General features: G+C 39.8%; 2 protein-coding genes across 3 annotated transcripts; both read left to right on the forward strand.

Annotated features, from left to right (window-relative positions):
• The first annotated feature begins 1,683 nt into the window (after positions 1-1,683).
• LOC112255498 (homeobox protein Hox-C13a-like) lies at positions 1,684-7,131 on the forward strand. The gene is made up of 2 exons (XM_024428478.1): positions 1,684-2,426; positions 6,104-7,131. Exons 1-2 carry the CDS (start codon positions 1,766-1,768, stop codon positions 6,361-6,363), a joined length of 921 nt encoding a protein of 306 aa, XP_024284246.1. The 5' UTR covers positions 1,684-1,765; the 3' UTR covers positions 6,364-7,131.
• A 9,782-nt stretch (positions 7,132-16,913) lies between these two features.
• On the forward strand, positions 16,914-18,658 carry LOC112255499 (homeobox protein Hox-C12a-like). 2 transcript variants are annotated; one of them, XM_024428479.2, is made up of 2 exons: positions 16,914-17,514; positions 18,420-18,658. In XM_024428479.2, exons 1-2 carry the CDS (start codon positions 16,914-16,916, stop codon positions 18,656-18,658), a joined length of 840 nt encoding a protein of 279 aa, XP_024284247.2. The 2 variants fall into 2 exon arrangements, with proteins under 2 accessions (XP_024284247.2, XP_024284248.2); XM_024428480.2 differs by having other exon boundaries at positions 16,914-17,508.

The raw sequence follows: 18,658 nt of genomic DNA on the forward strand, positions 1-18,658 counted from the left end.
GTCAGCGTTCCCTACCTTGACCTTGGACTTCCTTGTGTCTGCCATTTTTGAATGAATGGTCAATATTTGTGAGTTGCTCCGCTGGCCGATATGAGTTCCTATTTCCTGGGACAAACTGAAGAGTTAGTCCAACGATTTTATTCCCTGTATCGCTTGAATTCCAATAGCCTAGGCCAGGGTTCTCCAACCCTGTTCCAGGAGAGCTACCATCCTGTAGGTTGTCGCTCCAACCCCAATCTAGCACACCTGATTCTAATAATTAGCTGGTTGATACGCTGAATCAGGTTAGTTACAACTGAGGTTGGAGAGAAAACCTGCAAGAGGGTAGCTCTTCAGGAAAAGGGTTGGAGAGCCCTGGTAGGCTATGGTTTGTTTCATGTTGCTTTTGACACAGCGCCCATACCTGGTGCATTTAGCTATACAGGACTGCCTCATGACCACCGTGGTGTCCTTCTTGTGTTGTACTAAAACTAACTGGGATTTTAGATGGGCTTACATAAATCACAATTTTTGTGTTTATAGTGCGACTGAAACTTCACGAAACACGTTCTCACCCAGTACATACACGCTCCCCAAAACACTATTCTTAGAATATAGCAATATCCTACATTTTTGGCAAATATAGGCCTACATTTTAACTAGGTTTAGCACATCGTCTATGCAATTATTACTAAACCTGAAATGTAAGGCATTATGGTTGGTCAATAATTTATTGTCCGATTAAATCATTTGAGTACAGGTGCAAGCATGGCGTAAGACCAAGGCCTTGAGTCCCTAACACAGATTCTTGACTCAGATGACAAAAACGGCCAATACACATCTTTATTGTTCATTATACTGGAGAAAATAATACATTATGTTAGATTGAAGAATGTGCATGGACCACTGCTTTGGAGAACACGTTCATGTTATATTAGAGAATATGCATATTTAGGAGAGGTAGATAGGCTACAGAGTATGTTTTTCATATTTTCAGTTTTGCCAAAATTGCACCGGAATTTATGTTTAATACCCCCAAATTATAAAGACCAGGCAGTTGCAATGCTGCACTCTAATCTTCTGGTAAGATTAGACATTTTGAGCAAATAGACTGTTGTTTAATGTCATATGCTACATTTAAAAGGTCCCACAGCCAACAAACTCAGGTTCTCTTTACAGACATTGTAACTTTTAAAACTCAAACGTAGCCTATCCTTTCGCTGATGGTTGCTAAATGTTGTATTTCAAAACATTAGACTATAAGTGATGTACCTTAGCCTAGTGGATTACATCAGAATATTGATTAACCAAAATACGCCATACAAGCCTAATCTTTACCTTATCAAGAACCGAAAATCTTCACAAGTATCTAAATAGTATCACTGGCCCGGCGAATTCTTCGACATCGCCAACGTTATGTGGTTTAGATTAAATACTTTTCCGTTTTGTAAAATAGGAAGATTATGTCCTCTTCCACCTTCAAACTGTTGAGCATGTTTTACGTCCCCTTTAAGGATACTTGCCTCTGACAACCCAAGCCAATGAGAGTATCCGCTGGACTTTACAATCAAGAAACAAACACCAGTGGTGGTTTAAAGGGATGAGCCACTCGCCCCCACCCCGAGCACACTCTCGTGTCGGTCTCGTTATTTTATCACGTGTCAGCGGATCTAGGGTCTCAATAATGAACTGGACACTTGGGTATTGCGCATGCGTAAAATGTGCTTGGAGATGAGGTGTCAGTCTTGGAGTAGTCGACTTTTAAAAAGCTTCGGCAACCCGTGATATGACGACTTCGCTGGTTCTGCATCCACGCTGGGCGGACACCTTAATGTACGTATATGAAAAAAGCCCGAATGAAAATAATCAGAATAAAAACCAATCAATGGAGGGACTAGGCGGGAATTGTCCTGCTACTCACTGCAGGGAACTGATCTCGCACTCAGCGTTGGGACGACACTCCGGCAGCCTAAGCCACCAGGGTTCTGTGTACTCGGAAATACCCTCCCAGGACACAGGGCGACATTGCCCCGCTACCCAGACTTCCTCTAGCACCACCCTGGGTTATGGCTACCCGTTCGGAAGCCCTTATTACGGTTGTCGATTGTCACACTCGCACAACGTTAACTTGCAGCAGAAGCCATGCTCTTACCACCCTGCGGAGAAGTATACAGAACCAAGCGCGGCACTGCCCACGGAAGAGCTGTCAGGCAGGGCAAAGGAGTTCGCCTTTTACCCGAGTTTTGCCAGTTCATACCAGACTGTCCCAGGTTACTTGGACGTGTCTGTGGTTCCCGGTATCAGTGCGCACCCGGAACCGAGACATGATACTTTGATTCCCATGGATGGATATCAGCATTGGGCTCTATCTAATGGCTGGGACGGACAGGTGTACTGTTCTAAAGAGCAAACACAGTCAACACATCTCTGGAAATCTCCATTCCCAGGTATGAAAACCTTTTCACTTTTATTAAAATGCATGGTTCATGTAATGTTTAATAATACCAAGTGGTTTTTACGCTTCACACTTGTGCAGTGCAGGTAACACTAACTAAGACGAACAGGACCAGCAGTGTGTGTGTGTGTGCGTGTGTGTGTGTGTGTGTGTGTGTGTGTGTGTGTGTGTGTGTGTGTGTGTGTGTGTGTGCGCGTGCGCGCGCCCACAGTGTTTCCCCTATATTAATTTAGCAGTGGTAGCCCACCGTTTCTAAATTGTTGCCACCCCTGCAAAAAATGTAATAGAAAATGTGTATATATATATACATTTTTTTGCAGGGGTGGCAACAATTTACCAACTTTGGGCTACCACTGTATACATATCTCTCTAAGAAAGGATCGACATTTCATGACATACATTTGCTTTTATTTATTTATTTATTCATTAATTTATTAATTTAAAACCCGTTTCCTTTGTATAGCCTTGTCATATAAAACAGCTTATGACTATAACGCACTTGAAGTGCATGATATCACAGGGTAGTGAGAGTGTTTGTTTATGTTCGTCTTTGCGTTCAATTCCGGAGAAGAGGCCATTTTTCAAAAGCCGGATATTGAACTAGAAACAATGCAAAAAAAACAACACCTTTGATTTTATAGTCGCTACAATGAGGTTTATAGATTGGAGCATGGCACCTTTGCCCTCCCTGATAAAATAACAGATATTTGCTCATTGCAGTAAATCTAGTCATAACAGGGAGTGGTGCCTTGAAGCTCGCGATTTTTACGCCTTGCGTTTATTCTCAATTTGCTATTGCGAGCACATTTGTTTTCAGTTTTTTTCGTGAATATTTCAAATTGAATGCCAAATCAATGGTATTCAAGGGTGACTCCATATAGTGTGTGTGTGTGTGTGTGTGTGTGTGTGTGTGTGTGTGTGTGTGTGTGTGTGTGTGTGTGTGTGTGTGTGTGTGTGTGTGTGTGTGTGTGTGTGTGTGTGTGCGTGCGTGTGTGTGCGTGTGTGTGTGTGAGAGAGAGAGAGACAAATAAATTATCCATAGGCTATGAATGCGTTGAGTCAATTCATAGAAATATGCATTTTCAGTTTTGTTTCCATTTTATAAGTAGCCTTAGAAACCTTTCATGTATAAATTGTCTAGTTCAACCGAATTGATCCGTTAGTTATGTTGTGACACTCCGTTATATATACAGCAGAGAGACAAGTAGGCCGATTGCCACTATTGAATAGCACATTAGATTTCTGAATACTACCTTGTTTACGAATAGCTCATAGATTGATGGGTTTATCATTCACAATCTAGTAAAAAGTTGACACATATGACATTTGGAGCTTGTATTACCTCTTGTCGTAGGCCAATACAGTCAATAGCCTGTTGTAATATAATGTAGTATTGGGGCTATATGCCCATAACACAGAATAGACTTACTGTGTTTGAACAGTCAAACATTTTCATATATACTGTACAGTTTTATTTTTTATTGTCCTTGGTTCGACTGACCAATTAACCATTCATAATGTTGTTCATGACCTCATTAAAATAGTCCTTTATATAATCTCTGCTGTCGATGCACTCCTATATTAAACCCTCTGAAATAAAACTCAGTAGAATGAATAAATAGGCTATAATAGGACTGTTAACAAACCAAACTAATGCGCTTGTGTGTGTGCACATGCACAACCCAGCCGCATGATCAAATGAATAGGATGTGATGTCTTCTACTACATCAATTGAAGCTGCATTCAAGTTTAAAATCAGTGGCCATTAATATAGATAGGATTAGCTGCGCAGCCTATTCCCAACCTATTACAAGTGGGTGAACTTGGGTGGTTCGAGCCCTGAATTCTGATTGGCTGACCGCCATGGTACTGTATATCAGACCGTGTACCACGTGTATGACAAAACATTTATTTTTACTGCTCTATTTACGTTGGTAACCAGTTTACAATAGCAAAATGGCACATCGGGTGTTGTGGTATATTGCTAATATACCAAATCTAAGGGCTGTATCCAGGCCCTACGTGTTCTGTCGTGCATAAGAACAGCCCTTGGCCTTAGTATATACCACACCCCCACACCCAAGGTGCCTTCTTGCTAATCATAGCCCCAATTCAGATTATTAAGGCTTAATATTCACAGTGTTTTCCTGTCACTATGCCAATTGCATTTTTATGCATAGGTTACATATCTATGTTTGGACTAAATGGTCACCATGGTGTGCCTAGCAAGCAGGTCACCGTGATAGAAGTCAGTATTAGACATACATCCATGTCTGAGGACTTCAGGAGATGGGCTTGGCGAGGCTGAAGTAATTTAAACATTTAGATAATACGCTATATATACAAAAGTATGTGGACACCCCTTCAAATTAGTGGATTCAGCTATTTCAGCCACACCCGTTGCTGACAGGGGTGTAAAATCGAGCACACAGCCATGCAATATCCATAGACAAACATTGGCAGTAGAATGGCCATTGCTGAACAGCTCAGTGACTTTCAACGTGGCACCATCATAGGATGCCATCTTTCCAACAACTCAATTTGTCACATTTCTGCACTGTTAGAGCTGCCAAGGTCTACTGTAATTGCTGTTATTGTGAAGTGGAAACGTCTAGGAGCAACAATGGCTCAGCTGTGAAGTGGTAGGTCACACAAGCTCACAGAATGGGACCACTGAGTGCTGAAGTGCGTAGCACGTAAAAAATCTTCTGTTCTCAGTTGCAACACTCACTACAGAGTTCCAAACTCCCTCTAGAAGCAACGTCAGGAAAATAGCTGTTCATCTGGAGCTTCATAAAATTGGTTTCCATGGCCGAGCAGCTGCACACAAGCCTAAGATCACCATACGCAATGCCAAGCACCGGCTGGAGTGGTGGAAAGCTCACCACTATTGGACTCTGAAGCAGTGGAAACGCGTTCTCTGGAGTGATGAACCACGCTTCATCTTCTGGCAGTCCGACGGATGAATCTAGGTTTGGCGGATGCCAGGAGAATGCTACCTGCCTCAATGTATAGTGCCAACTGTAAAGTTTGGTGGAGGAGGAATAATAGTCTGGAGCTGTTTTTTATAGTTCGGTCTAGGCCCCTTAATTCCAGTGAAGGGAAATCTTAACACTACAGCATACAATGACATTCTAGACGATTCTGTGCTTCCAACTTTGTGGCAACAGTTTGGGGAAGGCCCTTTCCTGTTTTAACGTGACAATGCCCCTGTGAACAAAGTGAGATCCATACAAAAATGGTTTTCGAGATTGGTGTGGAAGAACTTGACTGGACTGCACAGAGCCCTGACTTCAACCCCATGAACACATTTGAGATGAATTGGATTGCCAACTGCAATCCAGGTCCACATACCTTTGGTCATGAAGTGTATATTTTGATATAACTATACCATAATGACTGCAATCTAACCGTAGCCTACCTCAAATATTTAGGCCCATATTTAGGCTCTTAATAAAGTAGCCTATAGCCTAGCCCTGCCCAATCTACGGGACCATTTTAAATGCAATGCATCAGAATCCAGTGCTGGGTGCTTTCACATTGTTCTGCCTGTAATAAAATCAAATAAAAAACAATATTTCCAATTGTTTCTTCTCATTTTCAAATGTAGGCTAACAGTCGTTGTTTTCTCGGCCTTCCTTTCAGTGTGTTATGCCCTTCTTTTCTCAGATGTCGTCCCTTTGCAGCCAGAGGTCAGCAGCTACAGACGAGGCCGCAAAAAGAGAGTTCCTTACACCAAGATCCAGCTGAAGGAACTAGAGAAAGAGTACGCAGGCAGCAAGTTCATCACCAAAGACAAGAGACGTCGAATATCTGCCACTTCTAATCTCTCTGAACGCCAGGTCACCATCTGGTTCCAGAACCGGCGGGTGAAGGAGAAAAAATGTGTCTGTAAATCTAAATCAAGCTCTCACATGCATGCCACTTGATTCAGTCCAATCTCACTGGCATGACAACTCAAATACTTTTTATCACAGAAACGCTCGATATTTATCGACAGAATTCTCACCTATGATGCATTGCACAACACAAACTTAATCTCACCTCCCTATTTGGACATAAACTGGGGGAAAATACAGAAGATTGAATGAAAACTGGTTGGAACGAATGATCACATCCTTACAGGGGCATCGAAAGCAATACCAGCATTGTTGGTATAGCCTCAGACCTAAATTACAAACTTGTGTGCCTGATAAAGTAAACGGAGGTCTTTGGGGATTTCATACAGTTATCTTGTTCAGACATTGTCAGGTGTTGGACACATCAAGACTGAACTCACGTTTCAATGATATTGTATATGGCCGTTTTAGTTTGATCCCACGGGATTGAGCAAGGTTACTATTGTCTATTGTACAGTACCATGCATATTTAATTACAAGTTGTCTCGTATGACAGGGGTTGTAAAATTGCTACAGACTATTTTATGGTTCTCATATTTTGATCATTTTTGTCAGTGAAGGATATGTCTCTGTAATGCAACTGGAATGATTGTAATCCGTATAAGAATATTAAAAAGTATTGCAGAATCTTTTGCCAATTGGTTTGTATAGTGAGTTAGGTCTTATAGCATTCGGGCTGTGCATTCCGATTGTAAGACGTTTTATTCCTTTTATTTGGTGCAGTATTTGAACTGTGATGTGGTGCTCGATCGAAATGTACTCAATGGAGACATGTTTCATAAATAAAGAAATATAACGATCAAACAAGATCAAATGGACCTGTTTTCTATGGAATCTGTTTTCTATTTTATCGACATGAACCTCTATCTGAACCCGTCTCCCACTTATCAGGTTTTATCGCTTAATGTCTACTCTGAGGTGTGGTGCCAGGAAGATGACCTCTCGCTCAATCAACGTCAACAAAACTAAGGAGATGATCGTGGACTTCAGGAAACAGCAGAGGGAGCACCCCCCCTATCCACATCGATGGGACCACAGTGGAGAAGGTGGAAAGCTTCAAGTTCATTGGCGTACACATCACTGACAAACTGAAACCCTCACAAACTTTTGCAGATGCATAAATTAGAGCATCCTGTCGGGCTCTATCGCCGCCTGGTACGTCAACTGTATCGCCCACAACCGCAAAGCTCTCCAGAAGGTGTTGCGGTCTGCTCAACTCATCACCGGGGGCAAACTTCCCGACCTCCAGGACACCTACAGCACCCGATGCCATAAGAAGGCCAAAAAGATCATCAAGGACATCAACCATCCGAGCCACTGCCTGTTCACCCCGCTATCATCCAGAAGGCGAGGTCAGTACAGGTGCATCAAAGCTGGGACCGAGAGAATGAAAAACATCTTCTATCTCAAGGCCATCGGACTGCTAAACAGCTATCACTAGCATATCAGGGGTGGCTGCCTATAGACATCGATTAGGAATCACTGGCCACTTTTAGAAATGGATCATTAGCCACTTTAATAATGTTCTGTATCTAGCATTACTCATCTCATATGTATAAACCGTGCTCCACACTAGTCTACGGTATCTTAGTCGCTTTTAAATTGTGTTTACATATTTTATCACCCATTTCGTATGTATATACTGTATTGTATTCTGGACTACACCACTGACTGTTAAACAGCCATCTCCAGCACGTCAAAGGCTGCTGCCTATAGATATAGATTATTACTCTGGGGCGGCAGCTAGCCTAGTGGTTAGAGCATTGGACTAGTAACTGGAAGGTTGTAGTATCGAATCCTCCTGCTGACAAGGTAAACATCTGTCGTTCTGCTTCTGAACAAGGCAAGGCAATGTTCCTAGGCCGTATCTTAGTCACTTTTCATTGTTTGTAGATATTGCATCACCCATCTCATATGTATATTCTGTACTCTATAGGCTGTAGCCTCTGACGTGCTTTAGATGGCTGTTTAACAGTCAGTGGTGTAGTCCAGAAAACTGTATATATATTCTTAATCTATTCCTTACTTAGATGTACGTGTATTTTGGGTATATGTTGTGAAACTGTTAGATATTACTTGTTAGATATTACTGCACTGTCGGATATAGAAGAACAAGCATTTTGCTACACCCGGAATATCATCTGCTAAAATGACCAATACATTTAGATTCGATTTGAATCTATCTATCTTTGTCTGAGGTCTTCACCAACTGACACACACTGGTTGAATCAACGTTGTTTCTATGTAATTCCAATGAAATTACGTGGAACCAACGTGGAATTGACGTTGAATTGCGCATTGACAATTAGATGGTGCATGAGAGCTAAGACTGTATACGCAAATGTTGTGCAAATCAAAAAAGCATATGGACTTTTGTTGAGATACCAAATTATGGACCACAATCCAAAAAAAGGAAATAATAACCTATGTTGATATTCTAGTTAGGTTATTATGATGCATGTTGGAAAATGTTCTTATTTGGTAAATAAACAGCAGTCCAACCTCAAATGTTCAAGTGGAATCGTTAATAAAGTGCCGTAAGTTGGCCACAGCCTAAATTGATAACATTACCTCTTTGAACTTGCATGCAACCACCTTCACTGACGTTAAGCATGGATACTCCTGGACTAAATGGTTAAGAAGAACCCCTCAACTGAAAAAGGATCCATGACTATGGTTTAGATTCCAGAATGATTACGCAATCCAGACTTTGTCCTCGTCATATCATTTTAATTCTGCTTTCAAGATCAAAAGTCGATCTACTTCAGGACCAGCTGATACAAATGAACCTCCTTACTATCTTAATTCGATATTGGAAGATTGTCATGCCAATTAAATCACTTTCAAAACTGGGTTTAGTCGGTCTATAGGTTAAGTGAAAATATCTCAGTGAAAACTAAAACGACATATTCTGAATATGATTATGTCAAAATGGAATGATAGGCTAGGTATTTTGTCAAAAGAAGAATTGTCTGTGTAGATTATTAACAAAACATTTAGTCAGTGGCCTAAAAAAATCTGTTACGTCGCTTTGCCGCTTGGCTGTTTCAGTTTTTATTCTCCGCAGCATTGTGATTAATTAATTAATTAATATGTGTTCCAAGATATGGCATTAACTAATTTGAGATTATCATATGACTCTTATAGCCTACATTTGTAATATTATAATATATTATCTAAAGCCTATATATACCTATGTAGACTACATTTTCTTTTATCGAAATTCGACAATGGAAATGCCACACAGTTTTGAAACAATCGGTGAATAAATTGATAATATTTTTTGGGAAATTGGCCTTTTACGCACGAGTTTAGTTGTGCGTAAAAAAAGTAACCCTCGTTTAGCACCTATTCCTTGAATACCGTGCATTTTACCCTAAGACATGTTAGGCTATAATTTCTTCATCAATATTCAAAAATTATTTTACAGGTTCATAATAATCCATATTTCAACTTTATTATCTTACATCTGTGTCTCAAATTCACTTTTTTTTGCGGAAAATCTTTGGTGAACATGCGAGCCCACCATTTCAAAATGAAGGTGTAAACGGATACCGAGCTACTAGTTGCGTGCGAAGACTGCATGAAGCATCTCCTATCTGAATTGACAGATCCTAATGGTTTTATTTTTAAATCTCGACTAAATACTCTATAGGCCTACGTGATAGTGCTTTTGGCATATTGGTAAGATTGCTTGTGGATGACGTGTGATTAGAGCACATAAGAGGCTATACGTATCTTTAAATATGCTATCTAAGGTATCCTGAGTGTTTCTTAATTTAATCGTTCAAAATTCATTAGCTGACTTGGTAGGCTTGGTAGTCCAGTGAGCTCAAATTAGTAGCCCAATTTGCGCCATAGTCGTGTTGATTATTAATGTAGGCCATACTCTCTAAAACGCAACAAATCCGTCCTACTTTTAACCATAGGCCTTGTTTGCTAGTATATTTTGTTAAATAAACTTTTAGCAAAAGTTTTTGGGCTTGTATCGTACCCTGAAATGCGACTGCGGAGCTCCTTGTCTTTTGTGTCTGTACGTGACTTCTTGGCTACCCTTGACCATGACTATGCAGTCACTTTGACCTTGACATAACAACAGCTCGCGCATAGCAAACTAGGGAAGGTTGTGCTTCCTTTCTCTGGTGGGATGGATGGTGGGCCTCGCGGTTTGTTTGCAAGGCAATAGAATGTTTGTTCTAGTCTAGACAGGTTATCGCTAGCATTCCATAAAATAGTTTACTGTCAATGCTTATTTGATATCATCCCCAAAGTATAGCCATTTTAATCCGTTTCTGTCGTTCATTTATATTTCTTATTCTTAGTATGTTTCCTTATTTTCTTCCTTGACGGTTTTACAGAATAATCTCGCCCCGGTCTCAGACCTTAAATTAAACAGCACACTTACACAGTCATCATAGGGAGTGTGTCGTATTTTGAGCATGTATAACAGGTAGACAGACCATTGACTTCTTGCAAGTCCATCAGGTTTGACACTGACAAGTTTGAGCTGTAGCGTTCTTTTCAAATCGAGATTTAAGGTGTGCGCCTTGCGATGAGCTGTGCATCTGCCTTAAAGGAAAACAGACGTGGCCCATGAACTCATTTTGAAGGTATGTAGGCCGTTTTTATACCTTGAGTTGACATAGATGTGCAGAACTGTGTGGCTATATCAACAGTGTATACCTGCTCCGTTTCAGATGTAGGACTTCAATAATAGGAAAGAGATCAGCGGCATGAGATTTGTCCTCTTAAGATGTAACTTTATTTATTTATGTGTGCATGCACACCTATGGTCGTATTTTTGCATGTGGGGAGTGCAGTAGCCCAAGGTTATGAACTATCACTCATTTTGCTTACACAATTTCATGAAGTAGCCTAGATGGCACTGGTAGAAAACAACCTTAAAGGTTCTGTAATAGGAATAGCATGTTTTAGTGAAGACAGGCAGCTTCGAAACTAATTGGTTTGTTATTTTGTTTAATTTTAAAGAAGAAAAAAAGAAAGAGAGTTTTTAAGAGTTTAAGAGTTTTTAAAGAAAAAACTATTTTATTGGAATATATTGCGAGAATTGTACAATCATAGGCCTATGGAGGCGTTTAGCGCACACTTTTGATAGACTGTACATATTGGAATAGCACGGCCTAATTCTTGCTTGGTTTCGATCACTGCTCTTATAAAACCAAATATCTGAAAATCTACAAATTCATTTCTAGAATGGAAAAAAGTCACACACACACAACCATTTGAAACAGTTGTTGAACAAATGGCAAACATTTTAAAGAAGTAGTGAGCCTTTTACGCACGTGTAAAATAGTGTAGCATTCACTTATCCAATGAAATATAATACAATGTGGATTATATTTTCAGTTTAGATTGTTCATGTTTAGGCCCATGCATTACGTTTCTGAGCTGTGGGCAATCGGTATTCATTAGACTATCTGGAGTTTCAATTTCACATTTCGGTATATCAAAACATTTGAAATGGCTTTTGACAAATATCACTTTGTTATGTCTCTGTAAAGCACGTAGTTGAGCTGCTTGTTTACATTTAAAATCACTGGGCATCGATACCGTAATACTGTATTATTTTGTCTCACTTGTAGCCTGCCTACATTTGAACAGTGTTCCTTAACTAAAAAGTCCACAATGTAGCTCGTTTTTGGATAACATCTTAAAATATTAGGTTATATTTCTTTGTTGAATAACTTGTCACATTATGTCTTCAGTTTTATGTTTTATAATTTACATAATTTACATGATATAATTTAGCCTACATTAACACAGGGATTTTGTCCACTCGTGTGAGTCAATATCTTACATTAGAACCGTGGGGACCGATCTAGGGAAAGAGCTCAGAGAGAGGAGGCTTTCATGGTCAGTCGACCAGAGTTTAAGCCGGAGTATGAGTGAGTGAATATGTGCAGTCCTGAGTGGGCATGCTGAACTGAGAAGCAGGATGACAGCCTCTGGTGGTGGATGGATGGAAATTTCAGGAAGTAGTGGATGGATTAACCCTTGGCAGTATATAGGTGAGCAGAATTGGAAGAAGAACAACATTGTCGCGTTTTAGATTTTTTTATCAAAAGATTTGTCTGAATGATCTGAGATTTTATTACGTATTGCCTTACTCTAATCCAAACAACCACCTCAACCACCCACCCAGAAATGTTTCGTTTTTATCAATTGTAGTTGATAGTAGTAGTCTAATTAATCTATTGAGGTTTTTATAGCATGTCATGTTGCATGATTTAAAGCTAGCTTGTCAGCCAGAAGAACTGCCTTTATCCTGAACAGCTGAACTGTGTTCGAGTTGACATTGCATCAGCAAAAAGCTGCAGCCGTTCCTTTCAGATGACGCATTCACACGCAGGGAAATTACATATTGTAACATATTATGGCAGATGTTTATTTTAAGCAAAAATTATTGGCGACGAAATATGATTAACAGTTTTTATTGTTATAACTAATTCTGGATTAGTAATTTGGTAGGTAATCGGAAGTCTTTATGACACACACAATCATACACACACACACCACACACAGACAGATTTATGAGATTTGTATCACAGTGCAAAAACCGCATGTGGGTCCATAATATGCGGTTGTTCCTTACCAAACAAATCACACGGACTGTTACAAAATAGGTCATATATCCTACAAATAGAAAACATAATTCCAAAAGTATTTGAAGCCATCCCAGGTGATGTTTTAGGCTATGTATTTGTTGTATATATTCAGGGTTTAGGGTAAACAAAATGTAGCCTACCAAATAATGTAGGCCTATCGATTGGAGTAAAGATGCAATTGACTCAGTATGAATATTTTCTTAATCAATGTCCATGAAGTATATAATGTGCCCATGAAGTATATTATGTGCCCATGTAGTAGCCTAAATTTCATATTACGAATTGCAGATGTCTTGTAAAGTAAACCTTATAAGCCTAGTTAAATTGAGGCTTGTTTATTTTATCCAACTGCTTAAGATGCAATTGACTCAGTATGAATATTTTCTTAATCAATGCCCATGAAGTATATTATGTGCCCATGAAGTATATAATGTGCCCATGAAGTATATAATGTGCCCATGAAGTATATTATGTGCCCATTAAGTATGTTATGTGCCCATGAAGTATATAATGTGCCCATGAAGTATATTATGTGCCCATGAAGTATATTATGTGCCCATGTAGTATATAATGTGCCCATGTAGTAGCCTAAATTTGATATTACGAATTGCAGATGTCTTGTAAAGTAAACCTTATAAGCCTAGTTAAATTGAGGCTTGTTTATTTTATCCAACTCTCTTCTTTTTGTTTACTTTAGCTGTCTTTATACGATAATACATTATACGTACATTATACGTTACCATTTTGTTTAGATCAAGCCATTGATTGTGGGGTAAATTGGTACTTAGGTTTTTCATTTGAATTTGACTGAAGTAAAAACACGTTCTGTTTTTATTGAGTTGTAGACTAATCAAACGTGGATTACATTTAAAATAGCCTTGTAATCTGTGTCAAACTCAGATTAAAATTGTACAAAATGATATCGATGCCATGAAGTTGTTGAAATAATGAAGAAACAATCAAGTGCTAACATGTGCTCTGATGAAGGCGCCCCGACACGCGTCAGCATTAAACATTATTGAAGGAGATTAAGTCGCAGTCCTTAGTTTATTTTATATTCCAGTGTCCAATTGTGTTTCTTAGATTACCAATTTGATATGGCTATTGGTGTTGCCTGTACGAAACCTATAGGCTGTAGACTGAATAATTATATAATTTCATTCTCACGAAAAATCATTACAAATTTCAAAAACATTCATAAATTGATGGGACAAATATAATTAGGCTACTCAACTATTAGATAACTCAAGTGCTATACTTGTTTATATGCTACCATCTAAGAATGAGCTATAGTGACCTAATGTAAACACGTCTGATAAATATTTGGTTTCAGGATGATTTTGGGGGGGACAAACGAGTCTCATGAGTTTCAAAACGGTGCTGTAACTTTGACAACATGTTGTAACGAACTCAAAGGAAGGACACGCTCTTTGTTGACGCTATTGTCCCTGCCTGGACGTGGCGAGAGATTCCAAGACAGTTGTGTCAATGAGCCAGCAGACATCAATGCACTAGACAGTGACCTTGAACTGCCGAAGCGCCAATTGGTAGGCCAGAGAAACGCGGAAGTTCCATCACCTTTTTACAACTAAACTGTATGTTAAAATGTTGTGTTCAATATAAATATAAGTGATCTTGTTGTTTTTTCTTATTCCTTTCGAGGCGTCAGGTTTTGTAGTTATTCTTTTTGTTCAGTGGTTGTCATTATGCGGCATGGGTAGGCCTTATCTTCTCTTTCACCAAGGTAACTTCCGTGTTTGCCAAACGGAATGTTCTTTAACCTCATAACTTGTGATAAGCACTGTGTGCGCTGAGAAATGGATAGGCTACATTAGCACAAACATCAAATATGTATTGGTCTGTGTGTTAGTGATCCTAGATATCATAAACCGTTGTTATGAGATTCCCCTTGCTACTTTGGTCAATACCATCCTAGTACCCTAACATTTAAATTGACTGAAGCGGTGAATGACTGGAGGTCGATGACTGATGGTGTCTTTTTCTGATAATAATTATAATACGCCTACAACATTTTGTGAACTTTTGCAGCATATAGGCCTACTCCGCGTAACTAGTTGCGGCAGGTAGCCTTGTGGTTAGAGCTTTGGGCCAGTAACCCGTAAAGTTGCTGGATCGAATCCCCGAGCTGACAAGGTGAAAATCTGTTCCCCGGCTGGCCGTCATTGTAAACAAGCATTTGTTCTTTATAACTGACTTGCTTAGTTTAAAATTATATATATATATTTTTTTTTTTAAACGAATCCGAACGCTATTGATTTGAAAATCCACGGCAAATGAACGATCCAATAACTACATCAGTTATTTGAGGCAGAACAAAACAGCTTACAAGACCACAAACACTCCTTGGAAATCCATGTCATGTGTTTTATTAGTTTGTATTTGCAGTCATTTGTTTATGGAAAGAAGTATGCAAATGCAGATTTGTTAGTTATAAATGTGGCATTGTATATTAGGCCTTTTTCCATCCTTCTTGTCGAATATGAATCCTTACAGACACTATCATTTATTTTTTGTCGCATCGCAGAAGCTGCTGCAGAAGCCAATGCTTCCATGAAAGTGATATGTATGGGCAGGTTTATTACACATTGATAAAATAGCGACTCCTCTCTTTAAGATGTGGAGTATGCACACATAGGCCCACTATTGCACTGTAACAAGAATGGCAATCCATTAGCAATTTCTTAATATGCAATGTTTTGTTGACAGCTTACGTAATTGCTATCATTTGGCAAGTAGACAAATTAATAGAAAGCGGTGAAGTTTGTCAGGAATTTCGAGAATAGCAACATTAGGCCTACAAGAGTAATGTTACAATGAAAAGTGTGTAGTGGGTAGTGGGTAGGCCTATGTCTAAGCCAAAAATTACGTCTTTGTTCAATTTCATTTCATACACCTTGTTGTGTGGCAATGGAACACTTTCCTAATTGCACCAGCCAGTCTCCTCATGGAAATGCGCACGGCTCAATGCATGCCTATTTTGCCATTTCTTTCCATGAAATATTATCATTACTCGGTGAGCCCTTGTTTCGCAGTATCATACAGATAGATGTTTAGTTACCCAACTTGTTTGGGACAGGGGCGCTCAATTGCAAATCATTGAATAAAAACGCACTGTGATGAATTTCGACTGATGACGCGCTATTAGACTGCTTTGACCACCTTGTTAAACCCACATAAAAATAATAGTTTATAACAAGCTACCGAATGTATGGCTACGAACGTTTAATGGGATAAATGTTGAAGTTGTTCCTTGGAAATGCTCTTAAAATAACCTTATTGCAGATCATCTTTTTTTACAGAGCCAAAGGTTTCAACTTTCTGACCCCGCTACTGTAAATACGAGAGAAGTGAGGCTGTGAGTATCAGTCGTTCCCTAAAATAGACCCGTAAAGTGGAGCATCACAGTTTTATATGACATTCAATTCGTCTGTAATTTGCTCTAAAATAAAGAGTGAGGCATGCACACCCAACAATGGTAGATATTTGGTGGGGTGGGGGGACAATATAACACTTACAGGCCTTTGTGCAGCTGCCTTGTAACCGTTAAATGACATATTAAAAAGAAAAGGCAGGCTCTGGGAAAACTTTACTAAGTTAAATATGGCCTGTAGCCTAATATTAATGGATTTGGTCATCACTTGAAAATTAAAGAGTAGAGTATTTTGAAGCAATAAAGAGAAATAAAACAAGCAATGAAGAGAAAACAAACCCAGATTTTATTTGGCATAAAATGTACTTTAAAAAGTATATAAAACCCATAATACAGAAGTGAATGTTTTTTTGGTCAGACATGGACATAGTGGGTGGCACCTTCTGTAACGCAAGTTGTTGAAGACATGTGACTCTATTCCGACCAATCAGGCGCGCCGCTCGGTTTCACTATGTTAAATGTCAGATCCCTATAAACTAGAAGCTCTTGGTCGGCCCGCCGAAATGGGCGAGCATAATCTTCTTAATCCCGGTTCCGGGTTTGTGGGACCTTTGGTAAACATCCACACTGGAGACACATTTTACCTCCCCAATTTCAGAGCGTCCGGGGGACAACTGGCGGGTCTAACCTCTCTCTCCTACCCAAGAAGGGACAATGTATGCTCGCTCCCTTGGACCCCTTCAGAGCCGTGCAATGGATATCCTCAATCCTACTTTAGCAGTCCCATGCCCATTAATCCCTCTTTCAACCGTGCATGTGAAATCACCAGACAAGATGAAAGCAAATGTTTTTACAGCAATGGTGTCGGCAACAGGGAACCCTGCGCTGAAAGCGCAATCCTCAAACGTGAAGAGAGGGCAAGAGGAGACTCCTCTTCCTCCATAACGACGGAGCATGGACTGCACAACGGGATGGGCAACAATGGTACATTTTCCAAGTACGACTATGGCCCCGAGCAGTTGACCCAAGATCCGCCATCCTGTCAATCCCTAGAATCTGACTCCAGTTCATCGCTGCTCAATGAAGGGAGCAAATCTTCTGCAGGCATCGCTCAGGCGTTGACATCCCCTGGCAATCACGCACTAAGCACAGCAGCGGGTGGAGGTGAGTTATTGGACATTAACAATGGAATGTAATGTGCTTGTTTTTGTCATTGGAATCTTATTTCTTGATTTGTTGATAGTCCTGTTGCTCGTCTTTATAAATTCTTAGGATGCTGAATTTACACGAGGCTTGCATGTTGGGGTGGGCGCCGCTAGGGGAAGCATTCAAGGAAGGGTACATATTTTCGTTTACACTCAGCCTTTTACACACCAGTAAACCCTTACAGCACCATAAAAATTCGATGTTGTTTGTGGTAAAAATGAGAATGTCTTGTGGTAAAAATGAGAATTGACACACAATATTTTGAACAATTTCAACCTATAGGATTTCAGGAAAAACATAGACTCAAGGTTTTTGATAGTTTGTTGCAAATAAAATCAGACACCGAAAAAAATACATGCTGTTATTCACAATAACTCTAGCTTGCATGCCTTTGGCAATTCGATATGCTTGCATGCTTGAAAGTGAGACTATCGTTATTGACGACCTTAATTGCCACTGTAAACCTGACACAGACTAATGTGAATTACAGCGTATCTATCCACAATCAAATTACAAGATGTCATACGTCCCACTGTCTCATCACACATTCTTTGGTGAAATTCAAAATTGTGAATACCTTTTACATAATAAACAGTAGTAGTATAATATAATTTGTTTGAGTGTCCATATTCTACTCTGAATGTTAACTCATTGTTTTTAAATGAGTCTGTTTTAAGACTGGGCCAGGAACTGCTCACACTGATGACAAAAACTTTCAAAATACGTTTGATAACCAGCTCTATAGAATCAACTGATGCAGTGCAGGACTTTTATCTTAGCTTGGTGATGTATGCCAAACTATAGGCTATAGAGCCTATACGTTCATCCATGCTCACGCATCCACTTCTTCTCCCCCTCTCCAGGCGCCCCGTGGTATCCAATGCACACCCGAACCCGAAAGAAACGTAAACCCTACTCCAAACTCCAGCTGGCTGAGCTGGAAGGCGATTTCATGCTCAATGAGTTCATCACCAGACAGCGGCGGAGGGAACTCTCTGACCGCCTAAACCTCAGCGACCAACAGGTTAAAATATGGTTCCAGAACCGGCGGATGAAGAAGAAGAGATTGATGCTTAGGGAGCAGGCCTTGTCCTTCTTCTAA

This window comes from Oncorhynchus tshawytscha, linkage group LG07 (genome assembly GCF_018296145.1).
Source record: "Oncorhynchus tshawytscha isolate Ot180627B linkage group LG07, Otsh_v2.0, whole genome shotgun sequence".
Taxonomy (NCBI): Eukaryota; Metazoa; Chordata; class Actinopteri; order Salmoniformes; family Salmonidae; genus Oncorhynchus; species Oncorhynchus tshawytscha.

Coding starts and splice junctions, on each gene's coding strand:
- LOC112255498 (XM_024428478.1), top strand. CDS start 1,766: ATGACGACTTCGCTGGTTCTGCATCCACGCTGGGCGGACACCTTAATG. Junction 2,427..6,103: donor CTGGAAATCTCCATTCCCAG/GTATGAAAACCT, acceptor TTCTTTTCTCAG/ATGTCGTCCCTTTGCAGCCA.
- LOC112255499 (XM_024428479.2), top strand. CDS start 16,914: ATGGGCGAGCATAATCTTCTTAATCCCGGTTCCGGGTTTGTGGGACCT. Junction 17,515..18,419: donor AAGCACAGCAGCGGGTGGAG/GTGAGTTATTGG, acceptor CCCCCTCTCCAG/GCGCCCCGTGGTATCCAATG.